This window comes from Accipiter gentilis, chromosome Z (assembly GCF_929443795.1).
Source record: "Accipiter gentilis chromosome Z, bAccGen1.1, whole genome shotgun sequence".
NCBI lineage: Eukaryota > Metazoa > Chordata > Aves > Accipitriformes > Accipitridae > Astur > Astur gentilis.
Window position 1 is genome coordinate 57,368,734 of NC_064919.1, and position 18,080 is coordinate 57,386,813.

General features: G+C 54.1%; 1 protein-coding gene across 1 annotated transcript; it reads left to right on the plus strand.

Annotated features, from left to right (window-relative positions):
- Positions 1 to 249: 249 nt before the first annotated feature.
- LOC126036223 (uncharacterized) lies at positions 250 to 17,777 on the plus strand. Its single transcript, XM_049795752.1, has 13 exons — positions 250 to 392; positions 11,654 to 11,797; positions 12,932 to 13,263; positions 13,487 to 13,568; positions 13,779 to 13,849; positions 14,244 to 14,305; positions 14,514 to 14,554; positions 14,821 to 14,917; positions 15,124 to 15,193; positions 15,751 to 15,851; positions 16,447 to 16,614; positions 16,978 to 17,067; positions 17,594 to 17,777. The coding sequence occupies exons 1-13, from the start codon at positions 250 to 252 to the stop codon at positions 17,747 to 17,749; spliced, it is 1,557 nt and encodes a 518-aa protein (XP_049651709.1). The 3' UTR covers positions 17,750 to 17,777.
- Positions 17,778 to 18,080: the final 303 nt, after the last annotated feature.

An 18,080-nucleotide genomic window follows, 5' to 3' on the forward strand; every position in this document is an offset into this window, starting at 1 on the left:
GACAAGGTCTAGTGGTGGCCCACGTGGGGTGCTGCCATGCCTGGGACCCGCCAGGGGTGTCTGAGGTGTGTGAGGAGGCCAGAGCAGGCTGACCACCGGGGAGGGGGGCGGATGCTGGCTCAGCTCCCCTGTGCCCACCTGCACTCCCAGGCACAGCCCTCCGCCCTGCCAGAGACCTGGCACCCCAGACACGAGGGCCTGGGCCACAGCTTCCTTGTGCAAAGGCACACGTGTGCGAGGGCCCGTGCGATGGGCGATGGGCGATGGGCCGGGGGTGGGCACTGTGGCAGCGTAGACGCCTGCGAACGGGGCATCAGTGTTTTGCGGCACCAGGATCAGCCGGGCGAGACGGGAGAGGGGGCAGAGCCCGCTGTGGTGCCCTGTGGACCCAGGTATAGGTGTGTGGTGGACCACCAGCTCCAGATCTGCCCATCGCTTGGGATGCGCGGCCCAGCTGAAGTGGGGCTTCTCCGAGGCACCGTGCAGGGGGACGGAAGGAGAGGTTTCTCTCCCGGCCTGTGGAGCCTGGCGCTGGTGCTCACCACAGCAGGGAGGGGAAATGGGGAGTGGTGCTGCGGCCCCTAGCACTACCTAACTGTCTGTTGGTGACGTCAGGTACAGCTGGTGCCTACCAGACGGCTACCCGGACCATTCCCGTCTGGGCAGCTCTGCCAATACCTCTCCGTGGGGCCACTTTGGTGCTACGAGGTGCTCATGTTGTGCGAGGGGCTGCCCTTTCGTGCTGAGCACCGGCTAATGCCCCCCCTGGCAGCCCATAGCCAAACCGGCAGCAGTTTGGTAGAGGCTCCAAAGCAGGCAAAGGCCTGAGCCATAGCCAGGCCAAGAACTCCTCTAGGAAACCCACCAGGGAGGAGAGCGATGCAGTGAAAGTTGAGAGTACAAGGAGTCTCGTGCATACCTCTCCCATTGTAGGCCATGTGATTACAAGCCAACCGCTTCATCCCTTAAGTATGGGATTGTCTACGTGAGCCTTCTCTGAGCTCTCCCTGCTAGGCAGCGTGGCTGCACGCTGCTGGTCTCCAGCAATGAGATCTTTTGGCAACAACAGATCGTTGGATGAGCCCAATTTGAATTCTCCCTGGATGGCAACTGGGCTGCATGGCAGGCAGCCCTCCCCTTGAGCGGGGATGCCCCTCACTATTAAGAGATATTAGTTGTTTCACTTAAATAAGGAAGTTTTGAGTAGGATGAACCACTTAAAGTCATAATGTTGAGTGATTTAGCATGCTGTTTGCTTAGCTTTACTTACTTCGCATGAGCAGCTAGATTTGCTGAAGCTTTAGGCCGCAAGCTGTTAACTTGCACTGGGCTTTACTGAACGTGTACCGACCTAGTCAAAACAGGGGCCTCCAGCGGTGGCGTAAATCAGAAGGTAAGGAGGCTTGAAGGCTACAATGCTCAACAGCACCTGCAACTCGACAAGATAACGGAGGGCCTGTCTGGAGACAGAGAAGGAATCCGACAAGGAAGGAACCAGGAGGTGTCAGGCCAGAACCACAGCTGCACGGAAGGGCATGTGGGAGACGTGCAAAGAGAGCGTGAAGAATGCGTGAGGGGCAGATGAATAGTGTGCACGGGTGTAACTGCCCAGCGGTTTGTTTGCTCGGGTTGGTCCCTCCCCGGAGGCACCCCGCTGGAGCTGACCCTGCTGCTGTACCACTCTATTAAATCAGCTATGTGTAGAAGACGATGCCCGAGAGCCTGTTTCGGGAAACCAAGGGCTTGAACTTTGGAGCGAACTAGCACCGGATGCCTGCACCGATCGGGAAGTGATTAATAGCATGCTCAGCTTTGAAATCCTAACTAAGGGATATAAAGGATTGATTCTGCACAGGTAATTCCCCTGGCCATAAACTCTTGAGCAAGTCTGGGACTAAGCGTGGACCCAGCCTCTGCTGGAGAGGAGAGTTTCTGAACTCTGAGTAGTAGTTTCGAAAGCAAGGGGGTCCCTTCTGAACCTCGCGACTCAACGGGAGGGTCTCCCTTACCTTCCTGCACATCCGATGTCTGTGCAAATCATCCTAAACCGATTCTAACTCAATTTTCCTTTGTCTGTTTCTCCCGTGTACAACGTAAAAGCGCGAACCTTGCCACTGAACTCTGTTAAGTTGCACTTTTAGGGATTCTTTATGGATCCTAAATCGCTCCTCCGGGACACCTGTGCTTGGGCACCTCTGCTCTCCTTCCGCCCGGCCCTCCTCATTTGCCTTGGAGTGTCATGTGGGAATAGGCAAGTTCAGGGGCACAGTGACAAGCTACTTCACAGGACAGGGTGGGGGAGGTTGGTGGGCTGCTGCCCCACGGCTCCCCTGCCATTGTCCTCTGTTGGCAGGGAAGTGGGACCGCATTGGTGCAGGCATCATTTCCCAGGGAAGCGTCTGTCAGAAACGCTTGGAAGAAAAGCATCTGCTCAACCGTCTGCAAGAGGACAGCTGCAAGCTTAGAATCGTACAGTGACTGAGGTTGGAAGGGACCGCTGCAGGCCCTCCGGTCCAAGGCCCCTGCTGCAGCAGGGCCACCCAGAGCCGGTTGCCCTGCACGGTGTCCAGATGGCTTGTGAATATCTCCAAGGTAGGAGACTCCACAGCCTCTCTGGGCAACCCGTGCCAGGGCTCAGTCTCCCTTGGGGTAGAAAGGTGTTGCCTGATGTCGAGGGGGCACCCCCTGTGTTTTGGTCTGTGCCCATTGCCTCTGGTGCTGTCGCTGGGCGCCACTGAGAAGAGCCTAGCTCCGTCTTCAGTGAACCCCCGTGATAGCACATGTCCAGCCATTCATAAGCAGATTAAAAGATGCTGCTAGGAAATATACTAATATGGATCCTGAGTCTGAAGAAGGAAAAGCTCAGTTGGCTCCTTTATTTATAGGACAATCCTCTGATGATATCAGAAGGAAGTTACAAAAATTACAAGGAGCAGATTCTCGAGATGGGGGAAAATTATTAGAAGTTGCTTGGGTGGCATATAGAAATAGAGATGAATTACAGAGTAAAATGAATGCAAGGCTAGAAGCTGCTCTGGAAGTAGGAGCTGGCATAGGATGAGGCAGAGGAGTTATTCGCCGAGGAAGGGGACGTGGCCGAGGAGTGGGATGAGGGAGAGGAACTGGATTAGGGTCACCAGTGGGATTAAACCGGCCCCTGGGACCAAATCAGTGTGCATACTGTAAACAGGAAGGAGACTGGAAAGGGGAATGTCCCCTGAGACCTACAAGGTCACAAGCGATCCCAACTTCGACCACACAATCTCAGCAAGTTCCCCCTTTCTTGGGAAAGTTGAGAGCAAGTATCTGACGGGGACCAGAGGGGAGTCTCCCAGCAGAACCTCTGGTTACAGCTAACCTGGGAGAACAGAAAACTGAATTTTTAGTTGACACTGGAGCCACCTTTTCAGTTTTAAACACCTTGGAGGGAGAATTAAGTTCTGAGAAAATTAGCGTTGTTGGTGCGACGGGTGAACGAGAGACTAGACCCTTCCTTAAACATTTGACAATGAAATTAGGAAAGCAATGGGTCACTCATCACTTTCTGTATTTGCCAAATTCTCCTAAAGCCCTGTTAGGGAGAGTCCTACTTGAGAAATTGGAAGCAGAAATTAAATTTTAAAATGGTGAGATTAAAATTTTAATTCCAGAAACTGAACATATCGAAGCAGCGGCTTTGTTGTTACAGGAGATGGTTACGGAAAGCAGACGACCATACCAGTTGGAGTAAATAATGCTGTAATTCTAATCGTCTGGGCTGGGGAAGTGCCTAGTAAATCCAAAAGAGCAGAGCCTGTGAGAATTGGTTTAAAGCCAGGATCGAGTCTGGTAAGAATTAATACCCCCTAAAACTGGGAAGTCAGGAACGGTTAGTACCGATAATACAAAAATTTCTGAAGTACAAACTGTTAGTAGAATGTGAATCCAAATACAACACCCCAACCTTGCCTGTTAAAAAGGCTAATGGAAAAGATTACAGGTTAGTTCAAGACCTCAGAGCAATAAATCAAATAGTACAAGATATTCACTCGGCAGTAGCAAATCCTTGTGCTTTGTTAACAACCCTAACAGAGAAACGAGAATGGTTCACAGTGCTAGACTTAAAAGATGCCTTTTTCTGTATTCCCTTGGCTCCCAATAGTCAAGAGCTCTTTGCTTTTGAATGGGAAGATCCTGAGACTGGGAGAAAAACACAATATACATGGACAGTCTTGCCTCAAGGCTTTAAGAACAGCCCTACCGTTTTTGGAAATCAATAGGCACGAGAATTAGGGATTTGGAAGAAAGACAATAATCAAGGAATCTTGTTGCAATATGCGGATGGTCTGTTAATCGCAGCTGAGAGAGAAGAAGAATGCACAAAGTTAACTATTAGCCTTTTGATCTTCTTGGGAATCAGTGGATATCGAGTGTCAAAAGACAAAGCCCAAATAACCCAGAGAGAAGTAACTTATTTGGGTTTTGAAATTCTGAAAGGACAATTAGGAACTGAGAGAAAGGAGGCAATTTGTCATCTCCCTGAGCCTCAGACTCTAAAAGAATTTCGAGCATTTCTGGGAATGGTTAGGTGGTGTCGCCTGTGGATTACAAATTATGACTTGCTGGTCCCACCTTTATACGAGCAGCTCAAAACCTCAAACAATGAGTTTATAGATTGGACTGATGCCGGAAAAGCTGCTTTCAAAGAACTAAACCAGGCTCTAACGGAGGCACCAGCCCTAGGCCTGCCAGATCTCTCAAAGACATCTGAACTCTTCACTCATGAAAGAAAAGGTCTAGCTCTGGGCGGCCTGGCCCAATATCTGGGACCAAGTCGGCGAGCTGCGGCCTACTTCTCGAAGCAATTAGACAATGTGCGTCTGGGATGGCCTGGTTGTCTGAGAGCCGTCGCTGCAACTGTGCTATTGATCCAAGAAGCTCGTAAGTTCACCCTAGCACAAAGAATTACGGTGTACGTTCCCCACATGGTAATCACTGTGCTCGAACAGAAAGGGGGGCATGGGTTATCCCCTAGCAGAATGCTGAAATACCAAGTGGTGTTGCTGGAGCAAGATGATGTTTACTTAAAAACTACTACTGTCGTTAACCCTGCTGTGTTTTTAACAACTGATCAAGTTGAAGGAGACCTGGAACGTGACTGCCCGCAGACAACTGAAGAAGTCTACTCCAGCCGACCGGATCTCTGAGATGCGCCCCTGGAAGAAACAGGTTGGGAACTATATACTGGCAAAAGCAGTTTCATCTGTGAAGGAAAACGTTCATCAGGACATGCGGTAACCACTACGGAGAAGGTAACTGAATCACGAGCTTTGCCTTCGAATGTATCTGCCTAAAAGGCTGAATTGATAGCTCTTACTCGAGCACTGGAACAAAGTCAAGGAAAGCGAGTCAACATTTGGGCAGACTCAAAGTATGCTTCTGGAGTAGTACATGTGCATGGAGCAATATGGAAAGAAAGAGGACTGTTCTCTGCACAAGGAACCACCATTCAGCATGCGGAACAAATACTGGAATTGTTAGAAGCCATTCAAAAGCCAACAGCAGTCGCGATAATGCGCTGTAAAGCACATCAGTCAGGTAGGACTGTCCCTGAAACAGGTAACCGATTGGCTGATGGAGCTGCTAAAGAGGCTGCAGAAAAAGGCATCCTAGCGCTAGCTCCAGAGAGAAGTGTAGCTTTACTGAAGGACGCTCCAAATTATAATGAAAAAGATGAAGAATTAATTCTTACATTGCAGGCTAGTAAAAATGAAACAGGATGGGCTATAACACCAACAGGTCAAATAATAGTCCCACCCGCAATAATGAGAGAAATTGCCTGGGCTGAACATAAGAAAGTACCCTGGGGAACAGAAAACCTTGTTAAGCATTTACCAAAATGCGTTTTGAGTAGAGAAATGACAAAGATTATTCGAACCGTTACAACTGAATGGGAAATCTGTGTGCGCAATAATCCCCAAGCCAGTAATAAGATTACTTTTGGCATTACGAAACAAGGAAATTCTCCAGGAGAATACTGGCAAATTGACTTTACAGAATTGCCCCGAAAAGAAGGATATCCATATATCCTAGTTGTAGCTGATACTTTCACTGGGTGGCCCGAGGCTTTCCCTTGTCGCACCAACAAAGCAAGAGAAGTAGTTAAAGTCTTGCTCAAGGAGATGATACCAAGATTTGGGGTCCCTGTAGGAATGTCATCTGACAATGGCCCTCATTTTATAGCAAAGCTTGTAAGACAGTTGAGCAAAGTATTGTCTATAGATTGGGACTATCACACCCCATATAGGCCACAAGCAAGTGGGAAAGTAGAAAGAATGAACTACCCTCTCAAGCAACAGCTGAGTAAAATTTGTCAGGAAACGTCGCTTACATGGGTTAAAGCATTACCCATGGCTCTATTAAGAATCAGAGTACAGCCAAAAGGGAAAGGAAATTTCAGTCCTTATGAAAAGTTACATGGAAGACCATATCAAGGGTCCGATGTTCCAAATACCTTGAGCGCTTCTGGAGATATGCCTTTAAAGGGTGTTATGACTTCTTTAGGAAGCTCTTTACAAGAGCTTTGTCAGCATGTCTCCACAGCTGGAGCCTTAGAATTGGACGCAGCAGCACATCCCTTCCAACGAGGAGATTGGGTATATGTAAAATCGTGGACTTCAGAACCACTAGCTGAGAAGCGGAAAGGACCGTATCAAGTCATTTTAACAACATATACAGCAGTAAAGGTCTGGGGGAAAGGACGTTGGCTTCACTGTACAGGAATAAAGCAAGCACCAACAGGGAATTGGAAGTCTAAAGAAACCGGTCCTGTGAAATTGGAAATCTATAAATAAGTTCCATGCTATGTACTTGGGAGAACCATTGTGTAAAACTTATAAGATTGGGGTTGTTACTCGGGATATTGTCAGGGCAGAAATCCTTTTGTGTGTTACAGGTTTTAAATATTTTCTTTTAAGTTGTTGTTCTAAACATAAGATAAATAAGAGTAGATGTAAAAGTACAAAGGCAGAATCACAGGTTGACAGGATGAAAGAATCTGTAGTATAAGATAAACAAAATGAAGCATTTATTGTTTGAATTACTAACCCTGATACTAGTCGTCCCTGTGATTTTGATAAAAGATAACCTAGTTTCACAATTGATTCAAGGTTTTGCGAAGGTACGAAATTTAACCTCAGTAACAGCCTGCCTTCCGATTCCAAAGTCAGCTGAATATCCAATTCCATGGGGAATGTTGACATTGACTCTAACCAAAACTTGGGAAGAGATGTGGGAGAATGAGAATCAGTTTAGCAGATTAAATTGGATGGATTTGGGTGGCAGTTACTCTTTAAACTTTGAAAGAAGGAGTTACAGCATTTTGAATTGTAACATTACCAAACCATCCACCTCACGGGCAAAAGAATTAATTTATCGTCCTTCAGGAGAAACTTGTACAAACACCCTTTGGGGCTGCCAATTGCCAAAACCAAGGAGACAAGTGCAGAGAGGAACTTGGGATCACACTCAAAATAGAGCATGGTGTTTGGAATTTACCGGAATTACAGGGCCCTTGTTAGATCCACCCAGAGCCAGAACTATCTGTGGAAATGTAGACTGGACTAGACAAACAGAGAAGATCACACATCCTACATGGAACTGTACGAGAGTTTACACTTGTAACTCCTCTGACCCAGAAGTTCAAAGACTTTATCCCCTAGCTAAAGCTCTAAGATGGGGATGTGCTTGTAGAAATTATAGTAATGTTTTAAGTGATACTTGGTCCCCTCTTAATAACGGAAGGAAAATTTGGCCTGGAATTGACTGTATTAAAGGACGGGTGGGAAGTTTAGGATTAACTGTCTGGGTGAGTAGTGATGGTACATGGTCCACGCACCTTCGCATGAAGGACAAGAGCAAACAATGGACTTTAGGCTTATTAACTTGATGCCCTCTCTGGAAGAAATCCCCCTTGCGGCCTCGATAGTGGAATCGGGTAAAACGAGAAGATGATTCCTGGCAATCACCAAGCCCTGGAGCCAAAATAGGATGGGTATTGGAATCTCTATTCTTACCACAGTTAGCAGCTCTTCAAAATAAAATGACTCTCCGCAATGTTCCACTCCAAGTAGAAACATTAGCTAATGCGACTCAAAGTGGGCTAAATGAACTCAGTGCACAAGTACACGCTACTAGTAAAACGGCACTGCAAAATCAGTTAGCTTTAGGCCTACTACTACTAAAAGAACATGGAGTATGTGGGCACATGGGTTTTTCAAACGGTTCGTGTTGTATCCACATACCAAATGTGACAGCTGATTTAAACCATCAGGCAGAATAAGACGTGTTGCTCAAAGTAGTAGAGAATTGAGATCAAACGTAGCAAGTTTTTGGCTAAACAAAATATTTCAGAACTTTGGATTTTCTCCGACTGGATGGTTAGCTGGGCTTTTGCCAAATGTAATTGTGATTGTTACCATCTTTGTTATAATCTTTGTCGCTTTTAGCTGTCTTAAACGAGCTGTGGCACGATCTGTATTCAGGTGAGACTACCGAAAGAATTAGTGGCCTCAAACAGAAAGGGGGGAACTGATAGCCTATGTCCATATATTTGGTGTGGTTTGTTCAAATGTTTATGGTTTTCATATTCTGTACCTTCTGTGAAAACTGGTTTGCTGCTAGATAACTAACTGTATGAGTGAGATTTGATAAACGATCACATATGAACGTTACGGTTGAAACAATATGTGATAAATGAATTTAGTCTCAAACAGGATTCCAATCAAAGTTTACAATTTATTAAATGAATAAAGGCAAGCAAACAGCGCTGGGTGCACCAGGAGCCTCTGCTCTACGAAGACGTGCGCTGTGAAAAACAACCCAGCTTCTTTTATAGTCTAACATTAGTTACATATTCATACTAGGCGTGTCCTTCCAAAAGACTCTCCACCTCCTGGTTGTGCAGGTCCAGTAGTTCTCCTAGAAACTTCTCGAACTCTCCTCATTGGCTGAGGGGTCTTCCATGCAATGTATCTCCGACCAAGCTCCCCACTGCTCGGGCCTGACAGCAGACATCCTGCATAACACCAGCTGCCATCACCAGAACCCTAACAAGTTCACAACAGACACCTCCCCCTCAACAAACTGCCCATACACTGCCATTTCAATACACCCTCTGTTTATACACACCTGCTATTTATACATACTAAAGATCACCCCGCTCATAACCTCGCCCCATACTACGATAAATGCCTCAGTTCTCCCCTAGGATCTCTTGTTTAACACTGTGCAGTTAACAACAAAACCGGTTTTGGGCTGGCAAAAAAGAACTGTATACATACCATCTGTCACCTCCCGGCCTGTAGTTATAGGAGGACCGACAAAATAGTTAAAGACTACATATACGGTGAGGGTCACATTTTATTATGCAGCCCTAGCATTGTTTATATTGACACGAATCAGATGAACACATTTCACAAATAGACAAAGGGTAGCCGGGGAGATAATTACAAAAGCGTAGTCAAGTGATTAACTAGTAATTATTCACAAGTTTTGCCGTTCTTTGCTCTTATGACTAGCTGTTCCTGTACGCTAGATGAGAAAAACGTTGCAACTGACCACATGTGATTGAAACTGCGTTAAGCTTCAAGATCAAAGAACAAGGACAAGAATAAGGACTTCAAGAACAGCCAACAAGAACTTCAGATGGGTCGGTGGTCATAAAAGCAGCCCGTCGACTCAAAAGGATCCTTCATTGCGCATGATCGGATGTAGGCAGTACTATGACAATCAGGTAGGATCATTTTTATGTGTATGTATACTAATCTGATTAATATGCAATTAGTTATTCTCTGTAACCTGTTTGTGCTAAAGCTGTGGTATTTGGCACGCTAGGTGGAACTATCCCCCGCGCATCCAGCGCTGCAATAAAGAATGCCTGCCTTCTAAAACTCCCAAACGAGTCTTAGAAGGGTTCTTTGACCGGCTTTTCGGCATCACCCCCTTCGGGTATATATGCGGATGATGTCCCCCCTGTGCCTTCTCCTCCCTAGGCTGAACCGTCCCAGCTCTCTCAGCCTTTCCTCATAGGAGAGATGCTCCAGTGCCTCCACCGTCTTACTAGCCCTTCACTGGCGTATGTCCACGTCTCTCTTGTACTGGGGAGCCCCAAACTGGACACAGCACCCCAGGCGTGGCCTCACCAGTGCCGAGGAGAGGGCAAGGATCACCTCCCTTGACCTGCTGGCAGCGCTCCTCTTGTCGCAGTGCAGGATACCATTTGCTGCCTCTGCCACAAGGGCACATTGCTGGTTCACGTTCAACTTGGGGTCGAACGCGAATGTGAACACGGGCACGTACTGGTGCATGGGGTTGTGCCCCTCTCAGGCGCAGGGCTTTGCCCTGCCTTCCCTGATGACCTTCACGAGGCTTCTGTCAGCCCATTTCTCCTGCCTGTTGTGGTCCCTCTGGAGGGCAGCACGACCTCTGGCGCATCAGCTCTGTGTCATCGGCAAACGTGCCGAGGGCACGCTCTGCCCCATCATCCAGCTCATTAATGAGGACGTTAAACAGGAGCGGAGCGGACCCACTACTGACCCCTGGGGTATGTCTCGCCCCAGGAGGGCATAGGATGTGCTCAGATGCCTCCTGCAACGGGTCCGTTGGAGGTGGCTGGGACTGGCCACGTCTGGCACGGGGCAGCCCTGGCCCCTGCCCACAGAGCCTCCCCCGGTACTCCTGCCACTGGCAACGCCTGGACAGGGACCCCCGATACACCAGTACACAGGGGCAGGGGTGTCTGGAGCGGCACAGGTGCCTGGGCGAGGACAGGCAGCAAGACTAGGCAGGGGGTTCACGGCCCGTGGAGGAGCTGTGGTGGGGCCATCTGCCAAGAGGCTTGCCAAGGCCTGTCTTCTGGCCGGGGCCTCCGTGTCGGGGGCTTGCGCCTGCCTCTGCTCGCCCTGGGGGGAGACAGTGTCCAGCAGGACTCTTGCCCGCTTCCTCCTATAGCTGCTCGCTCTCGTCACAACCCGGCGAGGGCCTGCCAGCTGGCTCACCCCCGAGGAGCCGCTGGGGTCTGTGGGCCACCCCAGAAGGAGCCCTTGCAGTGTCATGGGTGCTCATGCGCCTCGTTGAGGACGGGGCGCGCAGCAGTCCCTTGGCACATGCCTGGGGCCACGTTGGTGGCCGGAGTTCCCCATGACAAGGTGGAGCCGGTGGGGTGGAGCAAGCCAAAGCCCCACGCACCCCCATGCAGCCCCAGCCCGGTGTTACCCAGAGCCGGCACCCCCTCCTTGCCCCGTGGGGACCCCTCAGCTGGCAAGGTTGGCCCTGCCCAGGCAGGAGGAAGGTCGGGGGCCCTGCTCAGGATCCTCCCTAACCCTGTGCTGCCATGCCAGATGCCCGGTGCCCTCGGGGCAGCCTGCGCCCCCGTGCAGAGACCTTCCTGGTTGCCCCCGCAGGAGACTACAGAACACACAGCACACACCCTCCTTTCTCTAAAGGGGCTGAGGTGGGTTGACCCCAGCAGACCGATGCCCAGCCAGTCCCCAGGCAGTGGCTACTTTGGAAAGGGCAAAGGCCCGGGCTTTATTGCGGAGCGTGGTGTTGCATGGCCTGTGGAGTAGCCCTGTGGTCAGTTGGGGTCGGCTGTCCCTGCTGCGTCCCCTCCCAGCCTCTCGCCCACCCGCACAGCCTACTCGCTCGGGGACACACAGAGAGAAGCAGAGGAAGCCTTGGCGCTGCGCAAGCGCTGTTCAGCGAAAGTGCTGGTGTGTTTTCAGGCCTGCCTAGTCACAACTGCAAAAGACAGCGCTAAGTGGGCATCGGGGTCTCTGCCTTCCCCTCCACCCCCCAGTAGCTCCCTCTGTGATGTCGCAGCCATGACCTCACACCGAGCGTGGCCAGGCCTCTGTGAAGTCAAGGCTGGCCACCTTGACCTCCGGCACTGTGGGCCAAACCTCCCGCCTGGAAGGAGCTTGCCGTGTCCTGGTGGCTGTGAGCCCGTGGCAGGCGTTCTCCTCCCGGCAATCGGTTTGGAGCTCTCGCCCAAGTGACCTCCCCTGGGCAGGCAACACTCCTGCGGTGGAAGGAGGACACACAGGCTTGCAGGGGAGCTTCCTTTCTCCCCAAGATGAGGAGGAGAAAGGCTCCTCCAAGAGCGCAAGGTGCTGCCCTGCCAAGGAGGGGAGCCGGCAGCAGCACAGACAGACGTGCAGCTGGGCCCACTCGGGTCCTCGAGAACAGGTACGAGGGTTTGTTCCTCCTGGGGACATCAGCTGGTGGGCAGGACCCCCAGAGCCTGAAGGGGGGCTGGCTGGGGGGACACGGTGGAGAAGCTGGCGAGCGCTGTGGGCAGCACAGCAGTCCCAGGTCTTGGAAAACCCGCCGTGAGCGGGAAGAGGCTCAGCTGAAAGCCCCTCTGGCCCCCTGGGCCAAACCCCACGGTCCTGCTGCTCAGGGTCCCAGCAGCAAACTTGGAAGTTCCTGCTGCCCTCCAGCACAAGCCTTTTCTGGGTGCCTGGAGCGGGACAGCTCAGCCCTCGCCCCGCCAGGCCTCCCTGGCAAAGCACTGCCGCAGCTGGAAACTCCTGGTGGGTCTCTGCTGAGCGAGAGAAGCCCTGGGGGGTGTTTCGGAGAGGGCTGTGGCCCTCGAGCTGCAGAGGCCCTGGGAAGCGGTGGGGGCTTTGGAGGAGGGCAGCCGCTCCCCGCTGCCCACAGAACGCCAGGTCTCTGAGACGCCTGCTCAGGGGCAGGCTGGTGCTCTGGGGGCCAGGGTGGAGTCAGGGTGAGAAGCGGCTGCGCCGTCCCGCTCTGCTGCTTCTCCTGCCCTATCTCACCACAGCAGGGACGTCTCCTGGGAGGCTTCCCAAAGCCTGTCTTCTGGCCAGGGCCTTGGCTGATGTGGCATGGAGATGGTGCAAAACAGGGCGCCGCCTTTGTCCTCCCATAGGTGCAGCCCCGCTCGGGAGGACCAGGGCACCAGCTGGAGGGGGCTAGCACACTGCATCTGCAGCGTGGGAGAAAACAAGCGTGAGTTCAGCGTTGCCTTTCACCCCATGTTTGCACCAAGCCTGCCTGGCTCAGCCGGGACCAATGGCCCCACAGAACCAGCATCATCCTGCCCTGAGGGAGGCCTGGGGCCACCTCTCCTATGTGACGACGAGGACGGAGCTGCCTACCACGTCCGCATCTTAGTGGGACACTGTAGTAACCGCGGCGTACCCCAACATGGTGGAGGCCAAGAGGCCAAAGCCTCGTCCACCCTCCCACCCCAGGCACACCGTCAGGGCCCTGCCTGCAAGGGGATCCTGCCTGGTCCCCTGAGCCCAGCTCCCAGGATGCAGCCAGCACCCCCGCCCTCCAGGGCAGAGCCCTGGCCGTGGCCCTGCCCCACAGGGAGGGAGCGCACAGCACCAGCGCCCACCGCGCCACAGGGGTCTGGCACACGCCCTGAAGGGCATCCTCGAGAAGGGTCCTCAGGCTTTCCTCCGGCTTTGTTGCCCAGGGTTCGTCTTCGGCATTGCTGACAGCCTGGCAGTGGCTGTGCTCTCCCTCCAGAGACGCCTCAGCACAGGCAATTCCACCCTGTGAGTACAACGTGTGTCTGGTGCGGACACGGAGGTGGGGGTGCGACTGGGTAAGGTTGAGCAGGGGGGAGGCTGGAGGTGCTCTCTGCCAGGATACCCCCTGGCTCTGGCTCCCCTGTAAATTGCTGCTCCTCAGCTTGTAGGAGAAAATCCCCCTGTGCAGGGCTCTGGCCTTAGGCACTGCCAGTGCCAGGGCTTCCTCTTTTTCAGGAAAGAGATCATCACCCTGAAGAAGGAGAGGCTCTGCACCATCCTCTTCTTGATGACCCTGGCTGCTCTTGGTGAGTATTGGCACGCTGTCAGCGGAGGCACAGAGGCGCAGGCTGCCAGCTTCAGCATGAGGGAGAGGCGCTGGAGCCTCCCCAGCATTCCACCCTTGGAAGGCCGGAGGGTTGGCCTTTCCAGCCTCCCAGCCTCGCGGTCAGGAGATGCTGGCTGCACGCAGGGGAAACGGGGCGTAGCTGTGGGGCGCACCGCGTGCCCGGGAAGCAGGGCTGTGCAGAGCCCCGAGGCCCAAGGCCAGAGTCCTTGCTTGGGGCTGCAGCCTCTCTCTGTACCCCTTCCCCGTGTCCTCAGCCAGCCTCTTGCCACCCTGATGTGGGAGGAGACCACATGACTACAGGGATTTTTAGAAACTCTAGTCAAGTAACTCTCTGTCGGTGATGTGAATTACAGCTGGTGCCTACTGCGGGACCTCACTGCTCGTGTGGATGCTGCAGGCAAAGAATGTGCCGCAGGTCAGTGGGACAGGAAAGTCCTGCAGAGGAGCGCTGCTGCTGGGGGTGGGTGGTGGTGGGTGGGTGGGTAAAACGCCCGGTCTGCCGGTTCCAGGCAGTGACGCACACACAGAAAGTGGCAGTGGCTGCTGCCGTGCCTTCCTAGAGCCACCAGCTCTGGAAAGCCCCGGCAGCTCAGGGAGTCAAGCAGAGAGCCTTTCTCTTTCAGGTGCTGCTGGGGCAGCCTGCTGCTGACCTGAGGTCCCTGCGGTAAGAGGCCTCTCCTCTCTCCTGACCTGCAGCACGTTTGGTGGGGTAGCAGCAGATGAGACAGTGCTATTTGCACTCATTTGCACAGCGCCCAGGGCTTGTGCCTTTTGCTCCTGCCTGGGCCTTTTGCTAAAGCTGGAAGGGGAGGGAAAGAAAAGGGGGCTCCAGCACCCCTGTCTCTGCTCCTCCTTGGAGCGTGGAGGCTTGGAGGCTCTGGGAGGGGCTGGGCAGCTCTCTGACAAGACCTGCTTTCACCGCGTCTGCAGGAGCATGCTCGCCGTGTGGGGGCAACAATCCCAAGAGGTGCAACAGCTGAGGGACGAGGTGGCACACCTGGCTGCAGAGATGGCTGCTGTGAAGAAGGTAATCCTGCGCTTTGGGAAAGAGGGCTGGCACGAGCAGGGCCCCGCACAAGGCCCTTCCTGGGCCAGTTGGTGGGCTTTTCCTGCTCAGCCCACACACCCGTCCCTTGCCCGGGGCTGCTGGTTGAACTTCTCCGCCGTAAAAAGCCCCTTCTCCTGGCCAGGTCTGACGTGGTCATTTCCCCTCTTCCTTTGCGTCTTTCCCAGGAAGCTCAGCAAATGAGAGAGGCAATGTCTGCAAGCACGCGGATGTCTGACTGGGCTCTGAAACGTGCAGGTACGGACAGGCCTCGGGCCCAGGCCGGCAGGCCTTGTTGCGCTGGGCTCGCGCTTGGCATTCCCGAAAGCAGGCTGCGTGGCAGAGGCTGCTCTCCGAGGCAGAGGGAGGTGGGACCAAATCCCGGGGCTCAAGAGCACGCCTGTGGCAGAGCGGCTCCCTTGGGCTCACCCCCATCCCGCCGTCAGACCCCTCGCTGGTGCCGCGGCCGTGCCCCTGCAGGCGTTTCTGCCCCCTCCCTCTTTGCTGAGCTTTCCTGGGGAGCAAAAGCGGATGGCTGGGTCATCCTCTGCTGTCCACGTGGTGGGGCCTCAGCTTGGGTCTGCAGCCCTTCCCGTGGGGGCTTGCTGTCTCCCAGCTCCCGCGGACCTTCTCTTTGTGCAGCTGCTGGGAGAGAGACGCCATCCCCGGGCACAGGGATGCCCTCCTTTCCTGGGGCACCTCCGAGGGTGCGCTGTGGCATGTGGGGCGGGCAGGCAGACTTAGAAGTCACTTGCTGCCCCCAGGTCCTCCGAGCCTGGGGCCTCTTGCAGTCAGCTGCTCTCTTCTCCCTTCAGGGGCTGCCATCGACCTGCAGAGATCGTCCAGCATCTCTGCATGGCTCTGCAAGGCGTTCTGGTTCCTGTGTTCTCCGCCCCTTGTGGATACCTTTGTGCAGGTAGAGTGGCAGAAACCGTCAGTGCTGCTTCTCTTGCCTCTTGTGAAGTTGGGGGCGAGCCCTGGGGTGTCTCCCCTCAGGCCAGTGGTATTGCGGAAGGCCCCAGAGCTGGTCCGGTGCCTGGCACCTGAGGTCTCCCACAGGGCTTAGCTCCCCAGAAAAAAGCAGTTGTCCTCAGACGTGGGTTGAGCTGAGCTGAGCTGAGCTGAGCTTCCTGCCCCCCATCCCTGGTCACGGCTGGCTGAAGGGGCTTCTCCTTCGCGACCCCATTTCCCTGCCATGGCTCTGACTGTCCCTTTCCCAATGGCGCAGTGGAGGGTGGGGGGAGGCTGCAGAGCTGCTGGCCAAGAAGAGAGGTTTCTTGAAAGCCCTGGCTGCGGTACAGGCTACCAGATGTCTCCCCCACTGGCTGGCTGCTTTCCCCTTTCCCGGGCCGGGAAGACATCCGGGCGCTTCTGCCCGCATCCCAACACGCCATTCATTTCTAGCACAAGCACAGCCCACAGATGCAGTCCTGACTGTGCTTCTGGCTGCAGGGGAGCGTGGCGGGCCCCCCCACACCCTTGTGTTCATTGCTTTGACCCTCTGCTTTCAGCCGGATGCTTCCCCGGGTTACTGCTGGCCTTTCCAAGGGTTTTGGAGTGAGGTGCTGATCCGGCTGCCCACTGAAATACGACCGCTGGCCATCATCATAGAGCACACCTCCAAGACAGCCTCTCCACCGGGGACTGTCAGCAGTGCCCCCCGAGATTTCACTGTCTACGTAAGTTTCTGCTGGGCGCTGGGGGCTGGGACCTGGCCGCAGGGAAGAGCTGTAGCGGGGATTTGCTGCTTTCTGTGCATCTGCTGAGATTCGTGTGCTCCCAAGCACCGCCGTAACCCGTGGGGAAGTTGCAAGGGACACGCGGACTGGCATCACCCCTCCTAAGTCTTGCTCAGCATGTTTTGGCCCAGCACCTCCGGCCCCCAAGCAGCACGCAAGGAGGAGACTCGGCCCCACTGCATCCTGCGCCAGATCGCGCTGGAGGTGCAGGAGCAGAGTGCAGATCACGGCCCCGGGTCTGGCATGAGCATTTCCTCGTGCTTGTGTCGAGCCTGACCTGCTCCCCTGTGCTTTATCTCCAAGGGACTGGATGAGGAAGGCAAGGAGGAAACTCTGCTGGGGACGTTCACCTACACCGTGCAGAAAGGGCCGACCCAGACCTTCCCTCTGCAGGTAGAGTGAATGTGTGTGGGCAAGGGGACAGGGCAGTAATGCCGGTTTGCCTGCAAGTTGCTTGCAGAAGGAGTGCGGACGGTCCCTGCCGGGGCAGGGGCCCGACCCTGGCCAGGAGAAACGTTGGTGGGATCGGGAGGGAGAGTGGCATCCGGCAGGGTGGCAAAAGCAGAACAGAGGCCGCGCTGGCCCCCAGACGCCTGGGTCCCCGGAGCTGCCTGGCTGCAGCCTCCGGGCAGGCGGTGGCAGGGAGGATGCCCAGCACCTTGCCCTGGCAGCAGGACTTGCCCCGGCACGGGCGGGCCTCAGGTTTCCACAGCTGCCCGCCACGCTCTCCGAGGCCGGGCGTTTGGGGGTCCTTTGCCACCTGGGTGGGAGAAGGGAAGGAGGGAGAAGCTGCCGCCTCAACCACGGCGGGAGCTGGTCCTGCAGCGGGGTTCGGGCTGGCGGAGGAAGACTCGCGGAGGCTGCTGTCACACTTTACACGCCAGGGGTCACGCTGCTTTTTGCTGTGGTTTCTTTGCAGAACGGGATCCCCAGAGCCTTTCGGGTTTTGAAGCTTGGCATACAGAGCAACTGGGGAAAACCGGGGTACATCTGCATTTACCGAGTGCAGGTGTGTGGGAAGATGGTGGGAACCAACGCCATCGGCGTGAAGCATGTGGAGACCTTCCCTCAGTAAGAAATAAAGAGGAAATTGGGGAAACAGAGCAGAGGGATGTGGCTGTTTGTTAGCCTGGTAGGCCTCTCAAAGTGGCCTGCTTCTGCCTTTCGCAGGCTGAGGCCTTCCTCAGGCTTCCCACTTTCTCTCCACCACGGGGGTGTTTCCGAAGCGAGCAAAAGGAGGCCCCGCTCCCACAGCCTTTCCTTGCCTAAGTTCCTTGGCGAAATCCTCTGGCTCAAGGGCCGCCCCCCCATCTTGCCCCAGGAAGGAGTCGTCGGAGCCCGGCAGTCTTTGGGCGTCACGATCCCCAACGCACGGGCCCGCTCCATTCAGGGGGCACCTTGGCTCT